A 13,021-nucleotide genomic window follows, 5' to 3' on the forward strand; every position below is an offset into this window, starting at 1 on the left:
GAAAATATATTACTACAGATTGCGCTGTAACGAAGTAATCGATTCCACGAATTCTGAATGAGCTGTTTTATTGAATGCTCAAGTTAGAAATGTGGTATGAGTGTGGACTGCCCAGTGCCCACATGGGCCCGCTTTTATGTTTTTAAAGCTTATGTACCTTTCAAAAAAAAAAAAAAAAAAAAAAATATATATATATATATATATATATGAACATAATGAATTGTTCAACATTGTTCGACATTAACATTGATTTTAGTGGCTTTAGTTGTGCTAATAACACAACCGGTAGCCAAGGGCAAGGTAGTCAAGCAACGGTGTAGGCTACTGTTACGTAACAGAAAACAAAATCAAATGTATAAAGCCAAAGATTTTTGAGTGATCAGTCGTGGTGTGTGAATTCGTTATTGTTTCAATAATGGATGAGCTATGGATAAGCAACGATCAGAGTTATGGAGAGATCGACTTTCCAATCTCCGCGACCAACTGGAGATGCAGGCGGCAAGGTTAGGATCTCAGTGGTTAGGATTGAAGCCTCCGTTAGGGGGCGTTGGGGACAACCAGGTGGATGGTCCATAGCTTTTGGAACATACCAGTGCAACTTAATCAAAGAGATTCGAATCTCTTTGACTTAATTCATGAATTAGCTATGCATGGCTGCTGCTTTACTATTTTACCAAATAATATTAGCAATCATATAAGTAAAAAGTAGCCCAATTTGCTGGTAACAAATTTTATGAATATCTATTGCCCCCTCTCTTTCCAATTCAGCTTATGGCTGCTATCAAAGCCAGGTAGCAAATTTGCTTGCAAAAAACAGCTAAAGATCATGAAAGCTAGCTAGCCAAGCAAATAGTTAACCAGTTACTGAAATGGATACATGTGCAGTAAATAAAGTCCAGGCTAACGTAGCATTTTCTAGCCGCGGTTCATATAACAACGAGCGTTAAGAGTTTTAATGTGGAAAAGATTTTGAGGAATATTTTTTCAAATATTTTTTTTTGTCTACAGCGACGTCTAGAGGTTGTACGTGTGAACATATTCTGTTTGCTTGCGCCATTGAACAATCTGCATAATACTAGTCTGCATACTTCTGTTGTAGAACATGTGGAGAATTACTATATGAAAGGATCACTACTGGGAGAGGGAGGATGCGGATCAGTATATGCTGGAACTCGCATCTCTGATGGACTGCCAGTAAGATGTCAACTTCTTCACTGCGCCTTGATGCATCCATCTATTCTCCTCTAGTAACACCTGGGACTATCTTCTGATATTTCCATTTAATTCTTAGTATCCCTTGTATGCCCCATTTATACGGACTTCCATTAACTATATTGCTGTTTCTTTAGACTTGTTTTTATGCATCATACTTTCTTGTATTGGCTTATTTCAAAAGCTATGATTGTAATATGAATCATTTTTCCTAGCTTTTTCATAACTAATATTATTTTACTGTGTAACATCAACATTAGCAAAACTGTGAAATGAAATATATAAGCGTATCTGCTGTCTTTAGGTGTTTGTATATGACAGTAAAACTGAAATGCATGAAGCAGTTTGTAAAGATTGCATTTGCACCTCTCATCTTTTATCTCGGTTTCCTCAGGTTGCCCTAAAATATGCGGCGAAAATAGAAGGAGACCTGCTTCTAGTAAGTAACACTTTAGCAGTTACATTTCTTCAGCTTTTACCCTGTTGGCTGTCCATGATCACAACGACTCATCTGTCACCTAATAAGGTTTTTCCTTGTACAGTCTGCCCTGTAATCTGCCCTCAAAATGTGTGCTGTGATGGATAATCTGCAGTAATCAGGACTCATTATTCATTGTTGCGACACCTTACCACACACACTGACTGCCCAGTATAGCATCAAAGCACACCCAGCTCATACAACTTTCCAATATATATGAACTTAATTATAACCACATCCAGCTCATACAACTGCCCAGCCTAACCTCATTATATCCACACCCAGCTCACAGCTAATTTCCCATTACAACCTCATAATCACACCCAGCTCATAACCAGCTGCCCATATGAACCTCATTATATACATACCCAGCTCATAACCGGCCTGCTTTATCTCATTATAACCACCCCCAGCTCATCCACATTCTAGCCAACCTGCTTGACTTCCTCTCTCTACAGCCTGGACAGGAAGTCAGAGCACCTCGGGAGGTGGGGCTAATGGGGCTTGTGAATGAGAACGCGGGTCATCTTAACATCCTGCGGCTCCACGAGTGGTTCGATGCCCCAGACTGCTACGTTATGGTGTTAGAGAGGCCTGACCCCTGTAAGGACCTGGCGGGTTTCTGCTACCACCAGAACAAAATGATGGATGAACAGCAGGCCCGGGCAGTGATAGAACAGCTGCTTCACGCCCTCCTGCACTGCCAGCACGCAGGAGTGTTCCATCGGGATGTGAAACCAACCAACATTCTGATAAACACGGAGACCAGACCCTGCGTGTCATCCTCATTGATTTTGGGTGTGGAACTTCCTGGACGGACGCTCCTTACAGTTCCTTCGCAGGTCAGTGAGAGGACCAGTTTACAGGTTTTACAGGGTTTGGAAATACTGACGTTCTGATGTACTTATATAATAGTTAGGTAAAATAAATAGAAAATTCTGCATGCAGCAAATGTTTACAATTATATAGGCTTCATTTTCATAGCGTGAATGAAATATTCGTATTGTCGCTGCCATATCCATAGGTGTCTGTACACTCTTCTCTGTATATTCCTTAGGCACCCCTGAATTCGCACCTCCAGAGTGGTTTGCGGAGGGACTGTACCATGCTGGGCCCTGCACAGTGTGGTCCCTCGGGGTCACAGTGTTTGGCATCGTTTGTGGATACCTGCCATTTAACCCGAACGATGGCCATGAGAGCATGAGCAGAGTCCACTTTCCTACAGGGCTGTCCTCAGGTGAGTTGAGTCAGCAGGAAACGGCGGGGCTGATTGTGTGTGATGTCACAGATTTTACCCTCCTTTTATCTGCTCTGTCGGGTTTTGCCATTTACAGAAATCAAGGACTTCATGAGCAGGTGTTTGGCACCGGAGGTGAATGAACGAGCGACGCTAGAAGAGCTCCAGCGTCACCCGTGGCTCCACCCCACCTGCTTAGAACAAGGTAGCCTTGACCTCAGAACTCACTTTAGATTGAACTAAGGGCCTCTTTGGACTATACTATTATCTGAAAAGTACCATTATCTGAAAAGATCTGCATTAAAATCAAGCTCATGGGCAAACAGGCTAATGTGTCTCAAGTGTTTTATTGCATCATGTGACCTGACTGTATGATCTCTTTCAGTCGGATTCAGGAAGAGGAAGAGGGGGACGGAGGAAGATGGAGAGCAGAAAAGGAGCTCCTCTGGCTCTCTCATTCCTGCAAAGTGCCTCCGGAAAGGTCAGGGTCACAGCAATGCTCTCCAAGAGAGGGAATTAGGCTCTACTGCACGGCTGTACAGCTGAAGCACATGGATATCCAGACTGGGACTCTGCATGGCTTCATAGAAGCTGACACATTCAAACAAGCCAGAAATACAATACTGACTGGCCCTGAAGCCTAAATGGCCTACCTATAGCCCTACAGTGTAGTGCTGCTTGTGTTATGGCTGAGAGTCTGCTGAAATGGCTTCAGCTTCTGGTATTACACGCTCCAGGAGGAGAAGGCCAAGGCCATGAAGGAAAGGGGCTGAGTGAACATGGTCCCCAGGCCCCCGTACTCAGCCTTGGCCATGAGCAGCGAGGAGCACGCTGCTCGCTTCGGAAGCTGGAGCCGACAGGGGATGGCCATCTAAGCCACGCCCAAAGCAGTGAACAGTTCCTATCCGCCTGTTCCTCTTTGTGGTCGTATTACAGCTGCCAATTCTCAGGTAGGATCTATCATGTGCTACTACATCATACAACAGAAAAGCCCCAGAAGGCTGGTGTGAAGAGGAAGATGGGGTGTGAAGAGCAGGTAGTGGTGCAGGGAAAGAACCTGGGTCCCTGCAGCGGGGCCAGACCTGCAAAGTGCCCACGGGAAGGTTAGTCACAGAAATGCTGTCCGAGAGAGCTGAAGCACATGGATATCCAGACCGAGACCCGTCATCAATATCAAAGAGCCCCCAAAATGGCCGACCTATAGCCCTCAGTGTAGTGCTGCTTATATGAGAGCAGTTTGTAATGATGCCAGCTGTAGTTCTGTGGGGTCTAATAATTCATCTATTCCTCAGATCAAGATGAAGATCACCTGCTGAAACAGCCTGCTCCTGCCTGTGGGCGTATTCTGGCTGTCAGTCCACAGGTCTGTCCTATCATGCATTACTGCATCATTTCCTTGTGCAGTGGGCGTGGAACGTGCATTCGTAGTGTGGTCAGTGCACTGTGTGAATCAGGTTCTTTTTGTGGTCTTCCTAGAGCCTGGAACCCAGCTGTCCACTGTCCACCCAAGCAGCTGACCCAGCTGACCTCCATCCCATGCTGGACTACTCAGGGCATGGGGCCCTAGTGTGAGTTCCCCTCTGATTAGGTTACCCCTGGTGGGTGATACATCACTGAATCCCAGCTGGGCCAATTGTGTTTTCCTGTCTAGATATACTGATTACATCATGATTAGAATTACTGTAGCACCACCCACAACAGGTCATGTGTCTTTGTCAGAAATTATTTTGTGAATCAGATAAGTAAACATGCTGTCCCATCAGTGTAACACGGTGTTTGGATGCATGGGGATCAGATTTGGACCATATTTATAACGGAACAAGATCTTTCCTTTTGCTCCAGATTTTCACTGGATGGGCCAGAGGATGCACTACTCTGCCTCGGTGAAGACCACCTCCAGGACCATGAACCCAATGTCCTCGTGGGGTGGATAATATAAGGTTGAGGCAGACTGTGACGTATCCACGTGTCGGTGCCAAACAGAAACTAAGCAGCTCAAGTCTCTTCATCGCTGTTTAATTTTCGGTTTGGCACCGACACGTGGATGCGTCACAGTCTGCTTTAACCCCATATTATCCTCCACCTTCCCAGCCTGCCTTAACCACACCCCCTTCCCAGGCATCATTGAACCCTGTTTTAGCCCCGCCCCCCATCAGACGCAACTGACGCAGCAAGTGCCAAGGTGCATGGTGTGCCCCCCTGCAGTCTGCAACCACATACGCAGGTCACCATGCTGCAGGAAAGCTCGTGGACCGCACGTTTGTAAGCCTTGTTGAAGTACATATTGTACATTTTAAATATTCATAATAATAATCCAAGGGCAATAAGAAGTAAAATACAGCCTGGGGAAGTTCCAGGCACCAGACATCCTGCAGTTTTGTTTCGTGCCCTTTGGTGACGCTCCCTCAGGAGAGATTTGTTTCTGTGCTGCAGCCCCATCAAGCCAGGGAGGCTGTGCAGGAAACTGGCCAGCGGCAGAAAGCCACAGTGCAGCCGGAGAAGAAGAATATGTACATGGTTGGATCAATGTAGAATGTGGTTGTTGTAAAACTGTATATGCATATCAGAGAGCTTGCTGCTTTGTTTTAGAAAAAGCACCGTACTAATGTATTGTGAATTCTCTTCACGCGGCGTGTATTAAAGAGTGGCTTATCACTGTGGTCCTTCTAAACTCAGAGTGAATTATTTTTTTCCATGACAGATGGTGTACATCTGTCATGAGATTGGAGCGTTAATTTGTTTTGTGAATGATCTATTTGTTTTCTGTGTTTCTTTCTTTTTTTTTTGTTGAGTTGTTTCTTTAAAAACAATCAAACTTGGTTTAGGTGCAAGAAATCTAGAGCAAGCAGTCACGTCACCTTGTTTTTTGTTGTTTTAAAAAAAGCCATTGATGTGGTAATATATGTGCACATTAGCCATTTTTTCATCGACGGGGGAAATGCTAAGTAACTAACATTCAGTGGTTTATCCTTCTAGGCAAAGGTGAAGGTTGAGCCTGATTTATTCTGCACCTGTACAGTGGGATGCACCACAGCTATGAAAATCATTTACTGCATATTTTAGTCATAAATACCAGACAACACAATCAGACACATATATAAATGCAAGAGACAGTGAATGGCAGAACAAGCCGATGATGATGTAAACTTAACATGCTAAACAAACAACTGGATTCGTTTTCATAGTCTTATTGGGCATAGAACAATCCCATCAGTATTTGCAATCCCTCTGGAACCTTCTCACTACTGTGAAACATCAAGACAAAAGCAATCAAAAACTGAGTTATATCAGAATGCATTAGATTCAAACTGCCTTAAAATTGGAGCTGTCTCAGTGAGAGAAGTCTTAAGCCAATGGGTTTAACTGTCTGACAGTGAATGATGGACGCTTCCAACTATTTCATTTGAATGAATAAACTTGGTCATGGATCCATAAGAAATACCCACTTATATTTGCATAGAAAGGCCAGAGACAAACTAACCTATTAACTGCTTATTAACCCGAAGGTAAAAACTTGGACTAAGACAACTATACTGCAGAAATTATAGTGCTGCCACACTGGCTCTGGGTCTGGGTCCAGAGGGGCTGTGCATAATTGAACTCAATACTACCTGGGGGAGAAGGATGCAATCAGCATTGTATCCCCATCTTCACCATGCAGTAGAGATCCCTCGAGTCAGTATGGTGCATTATCTGCAAAATGATTTCCACAGTTCTCTGGTATGACAGCTGCAAAGCTGTCATAGCTCAGCTGGCGGCTACATTTAGGAGATTTTGTGTGCTAGTGAGCCCTTACCATGATGGAGATGTTTGTAGCAGTAGGTCCAATCTGCAGAATGAATGGGCATTCGGTATTTTCGAGTAAAAAGAATTGGGATTCAAAAAATAACTGTCAAAAAAAACCAATATCGACACGTTGTGGTACACGTCATGGCAGCCGCCCTGGTGTTTTCATATTCGCTCGCGTGTGAGGGCGCTAACCTTGTGGCAGCATGCCAGGAAACACGCTGGGTGCGATGGCAGCCTGCCTCTTCCAGCTGCCGCTAATGGCTACCCGGGGCAGTCTCCCGTATCACTCGCCTCCCTCTATCTGAAAGTGTGGCATGAGCGCCGTGGATATTCGGCTCACTCTGCTCCGACTCGAGTGCTCAAACAATGACATCAGCACCTGCGACAGCCCGCTCCGCGGCCCGCGATGGCCGTAAAAATCGCTGGCCGGAGGTCCGGTTCGCTTTCTGACACCAGGCGCCCACCGTGGTGCGTATTGGTAGGCTGTTGTCCTCCGTGATTTTTTGATGAATGGCAGGCGATCTGTAGCACAGTCAACGTGGCATGCGAGGTTAATCGCTGCCTGTAATACGATAATCCTCTCATTAGCCCACCAATCTATAACTCTGCAGTGCATGCTCGTGAACGGAAGCAATTATCTGAAAGGGAAAGATTAGCGCCGGGCTTGTCTGCTCACTTGCTCTGCCACGTATGAGGCCCGTTTTTTTTTTTTCAAAATGGCTTTTCGTAATTCGTGATCCGGTGCATTCGAAATTGGCCCTTTGGGAAGTTTCTATTCATTTGCCTGGGATGGCACATGCACACCTGCAATCCCCCATGACATTGACACATGGCCTACGCTTCCGGCTGTTATCGCTTTTTGGGGTTTGCATTCATGAAATTGAACAGAAATATAGCCTACACACTGCTGGAGTGATTTAATATATAGTAAAGCAGGACTTTGAGTGCTCAAAGTAAAAAACAATTGTGTTTTTACATTACGTTATGATTCATGGTATCAGTCAACGCAAAGTCCAGATGGCTTTGCAAGTTATGTTAGGGACAGATTTGTACAAAGGCTTTTTTTCCAAAGCACAAAATAGCACATTCACCTGAGGAGCCTCTACTGAGGGGAGCTCATGAGCTAGAAATGAAAAACATCGGCTTGCTTATATTCAATTTTGAGGAAAGAAATTGATGGACAGCGCTGGCTTCGTTGCCCTGGAGAATCAACACTGAGCCATCACAACACTGAGGCTCTATGTGTGCATTCTTATCTGCTCTCACACCTTTGTTGCCCGGCAACCAATGCATCCCCAATATGGCAGCCGTGTCCTGGAGACATATCACAGATCTCTGGCCCAAACCGAGATAATTCGGCTTCATGTTTTATTTGAAAAGCGGCTTAGAAAAGTGGCAGCCAAAGAGAAGCTAACTTCCACAGGAACTGCTGCCTGAACCCAAGAATGCCATAGCTGTAATCAGATAAAACTTTGTTTATTTTTTATTTACTGTCAATATAAATCTCTCTTCTGCTTCTCTGTGGAAGGCTAAATCCTCACCCCGACGAACAGCTGCCTTACTGTTTGTGACTGTTGAATCAGGAGATTTACTCTTGTAAAGATTTTAAGTTTTGTGTACAATCTTAGTTTTAAACAAATAAAAAAACCTAAAATCTTCTTTCTTTTCATTGCATTTAATGAGTTTTCAAGAATGTAGAAACCTTAACAAGACTGAATTACTGAAACACTAAAATAAATAAGCACTATGATTGTTTTTACATATGCTTAATATCTTATATGTAATGTATCTATTTTGTGTTTAACTACCGGCCAGAAAGTCCTTGTGACACTTGTGGAACAAAGTTACCTGTCCAGGCTGTGTCTGTGTATCAATCACATGCTATTTAACATAGACTTTGTAATTAATTTCATAACCTTGGCTTCTCGTTCAGCTTCAAAGTATATATTTGTAATTAAAATGTAGATATGTGATCAAATGTATTTTGTTTTGGAGTTTTGGATCTTTGTCCTGACTAAAAAGGGATACATTTTAATACATAGATGTTATATTTAATATCTGTGTATTAAAATAAGTGGAGGAATTAAAATTTAATTTTTTCATCATAGCTCTCATGACACCTAGTATGTTCAAATAAAACACCAGTAATTTCCATGTTAAACGATCAGAACATCTCAGTACAACTTTAATCAACAGACTTCTATAAACAGATCCTCTTGTAAACAACTGTGAATTACTCTGTTGCCTATGGTCTCAGAAGGCACACTTCCGAAAATTAAGCAGATGCAATAACACAGTGTACTGCATGGGGGCGCTGTAGTACTGCTGGCCATGCACAAACATGTTTCCACAATGCACAACACTTTTGTTTTATAATTGGGTTTATGCCTCCCCTAGAAGTCAGTACAACAATTTAAATCTCACTGACCTCATAATTAAGGCAGCTGAGAATGAGCAAATCAGTCTGCAGACGATAATGACCTGCCAGTTTTATCTGTTACATGAAAATACAATAATGTTTTGTGGCCCTTCTAATTATTTTTCTGTTTAGAGAACGCCTAGTACAGTGTCATGAATGGGTTGAGCACTTAATAGAAAAACTGATTTTATCTGCTACATTCTCCTCTACCTATGGGTTTATGTACACCATGGTATGTAGTCTACCAAGCTTCCCAATCACATCTACTTTCCCTCACCATTTTCACACCTTAATTTCTTATCATCACATTAGATTTTAACCTGTAGAGTCTTTCACTGCTAGCTTATGCAAACCGGAGTGTGTTGAGCGTGGAGGACTAGGTTTAATAACAATAGAAAATAACTACGTTTTTAAAATCAAGGCTGAAATGATAGTCTTTGAACAGCATTCAGTAATTTTCAGTTTTATATGAACATGAACTGAAGACTTCATGAATTTTAAATTTGGAATGATTACTCATTTCATTTCAGGTCAATACCTCCACGGCGCTACTCTTTTCGCCTGAAATACATCATGAAAAATATTGCTGATAATGTTTGGTTTACTTTATAAACTTCAATGTAGAAGTTTTAATTTTTTCTATCTAGTGTGTGTGTGTGTGTGTGTGTGTGTGCACACTACATTTCCAAAAGTATGTGGACACCCCTTCTAATTAGAGGTTTAGGCTATTTCAGCCACAACCATTGCTAACAGGTACATAAAATCAAACATACTGCCGTGCAATCTCCACAGACAAACATTGGCAGTAGAATGGATCGTACTGAAGAGCTCAGTGACTTTTCGCATGCTATGTCATAGGATGCCACCTTTCCAACAAGTTTAGTTCATAAAATGTCTGCCCTGCTAGAGCTGCCCTATTCAACTGTAAGTGGTGTTATTGTGACGTGGAAATGCATAGGAGCAACAACAACTCATCCGCGAAGTGGTAGGTCACACAAACTCAAGGAACCAGGCTGCCGAGTGCTGAAGCGTGTAGTGTGTAAGAATCATCTGTTCTTGCTTCCAACACTCACTACATAGTTCCAAACTTCTGGAAACAACATCAGCATAAGAACTGTTCATCAAGAGCTTCATGAAATGGGTTTCCATGGCACACAAGCCTAAGATCACTATGTGCAATGCCAAGCGTCGGCAGGAGTGATGTAAAGCACACCGCCATTGGACTCTTGAGCAGTGGAAATGCATTCTCTTGAGTGATGAATCGCACTGCCCAAATGCATAGCGCCAACTGTAAAGTTTGGTGCAGGAGGAATAATGGTCTGAGGCTGTTTTTCATGGTTTGGGCTAGGGCCTTTAGTTCCAGTGAAGGGAAATCTTACAGCATACAATGACATTCTTGAGACATGTTTGCTTCCAACTTTGTGGCAACAGTTTGAGGAAGGGCCTTTACAGGGTTGCAGGATTAATTTGAAATAAATAAATACCTGTACAATGAATCATATAGATGCAGCATCACTGGCATTACTGTGAACTCCTATCTAGGCACAGTCATAGACTTCAAACTAGCTTGGAAGTCAATGAAGAAGCAGTGACCTATACATTACATTGCACTTCCACATAACACTGAGCGGTATGTAAATATCATATCCTGGCACATGTGGAGCGAGCCAAGATAGCGGGACAGAACAGCTCATTGAACGTCACCGACTATTTGATGTTCAGTCATAACCAGCGACATAACACTTTTCTTTGAGGGAAAAGAAGAACACAGTAGTATTCTTTAAAAATGGCAGATGACAAGAATAATTACATACTTAATACAAAGGCTAGTTAAGCATTAATATTAATTATATGTTTCGCCAAAGTAGATTAGCCATTGTCCTTTAAATATGATTTTCCATCAAAAACGTAATCTAATCTATTTGTAAAAAATGGCAAAAGGAATGAATGATTCTACAGAAAGTGAAATCTATTCACGGAAGGTCAAAATGAATAAGAATGGTAAAATTTAATGAGGTAAAATTAATTAAAATGAAGATCAAAATCTTCCCCAAATGCTTGGCTGCTCATTTAATGGTAATGCTTTCTGCCTAGGGAAGGTGCTATTAGGGGATGAGGGTAGCCTTTTGCACGGACAAACTCAGCTCCTTTCCTTTCTTCCTCCAAGCCTGACAGCTCCCGTGCGCACCAACAACAGGAAATGAAGTGTCAGTGAGTGGGTCAACACAGGGCAGGCTGGGTGGTGGTGGTGATAGTGGGGGGGGGGGGGGGGGTGGGTGGGTGGTGTTCTCTAATATCATAGTAGTTTCATCAGCGAACCAGGCTGGGATGCTGATGCTCAGCACACAGAGAAATGGGTCCTGGATCTTTATGCTGAGGGGAGCAGTAGGCCCAGAATACTGCAGCCGGGATCTGCAGAGTAAAATCCTCAGTGTTAAATCAAGTCTAACAGAGTCCAATTGGGACACAATGTACTCCCTTAGAGTTAAAAGTATTGTATCAGAGTACATTTTATATGGAACCTTGTTGTGTACAGCCAGTATTCCCAAACAATTCTGCCTAAACCCATGCTTTCAGTATATACACCATGATGTCACTTTCTACCACCTGACAGTTAAAACTAAGCAGGCATGTGATTAGTAGGTTGTTGGTTTAAGTTGAATTGTAGACCAGTAGGGGTTAATTTTACATCTGGACCAAACAGAACATCCAGCACAGTGATGTGGCACTTGAGTCTTTATTGGGGAGCGCCTCACTTCTGAGGTCATTAAAGCAAGCTCATATGGCAAGCTCAGAGAATTGCCTCTTGTCCTTATATGAATATGATATGGTTTTTCAAATAAAATTGATGAAGAACAACTGAAATATCAATTCAATGCTAATTCAAAAAATATTTTTGAAGTCATTTATTTTGCAATGACTATTTCACAGACGAAATACCCAAATATATAAGTGTTACGGTACTGTACATCACACAAATGATAAAAATTGGACCATCCAAAATCATGGAGCAGCCCAGGTCCTAGTCTTTTCCCAAGCTCCTGAACACAACCATAATTTTACCTAAAATCTAACAGTTATCATTTTCCTAACCCTAACCAAACCCACAAGCCACCACAGTCCTGGACCATACCATGTGAGGTCCCAACAGGGAGACCTATTGTTTCAGATTGCAACAGTGAATCCTACAGGATCATTCCACTGTCCACAAAACACAACAGTCACATAAGGGACACTTTTGACTTCATACGCAAAACAAGAAACTCCAGGATACCACAGAAAGCCATTTTTATTCACCATAGATATAGACAGCCTATACACAAATATAAACACAGCAGCAGGACTAACAGCTGTAAAAATCTGGGTGGAGATGTATCCAGACAACAACCATCCAGATACAGCTCTCCTACAACCCCTGGAACTCAGACTTAATAAAAATGACTTTGAATTCAACCATGAATTATTTTTACAGATCAGTGGCATGGCTATGAGCGAAATGTTTTACACCAGCCTAAGCTAATATCTACATGGCACATTGGGAGGAGACTGTTTCTGAAAAATGCCCCAAACTACCCACTAATTACTTCAGGTACTTTAATGACATATGGGGAACATAGACACATAGCTGAGACAATTTCATACACTTCACATAAGTCCTCAACACGCACCATAGAACAATCACAGTTAAATATAGGCTTACCACGCATAATTCTCAAATAGACTTCTTGGACACAACCACATGCAAGGGACCTGCATTTCCCAAAACACACACACACTAGACACAAAGGTTCTTTAAAGACACAGACACACATTCACTTCCACGCAAAAACAGTCTCCACCCAAAACACACTTTCAAGGACCTGATCAAATCCCAAAAGCTCAGGTT

The 13,021-nt window shown here is 42.5% G+C and overlaps 1 protein-coding gene across 1 annotated transcript; it reads left to right on the forward strand.

Annotated features, from left to right (window-relative positions):
• Positions 1-458: 458 nt before the first annotated feature.
• On the forward strand, positions 459-5,587 carry LOC118230194 (serine/threonine-protein kinase pim-1-like). The gene is made up of 13 exons (XM_035423006.1): positions 459-503; positions 1,100-1,194; positions 1,607-1,651; positions 2,149-2,421; positions 2,460-2,532; positions 2,748-2,927; positions 3,025-3,132; positions 3,313-3,408; positions 3,665-3,877; positions 3,914-4,030; positions 4,220-4,290; positions 4,404-4,495; positions 4,770-5,587. Exons 2-13 carry the CDS (start codon positions 1,120-1,122, stop codon positions 4,864-4,866), a joined length of 1,440 nt encoding a protein of 479 aa, XP_035278897.1. The 5' UTR covers positions 459-503; positions 1,100-1,119; the 3' UTR covers positions 4,867-5,587.
• Positions 5,588-13,021: the final 7,434 nt, after the last annotated feature.

Source organism: Anguilla anguilla, chromosome 6, assembly GCF_013347855.1.
Source record: "Anguilla anguilla isolate fAngAng1 chromosome 6, fAngAng1.pri, whole genome shotgun sequence".
NCBI classification, from domain to species: Eukaryota; Metazoa; Chordata; class Actinopteri; order Anguilliformes; family Anguillidae; genus Anguilla; species Anguilla anguilla.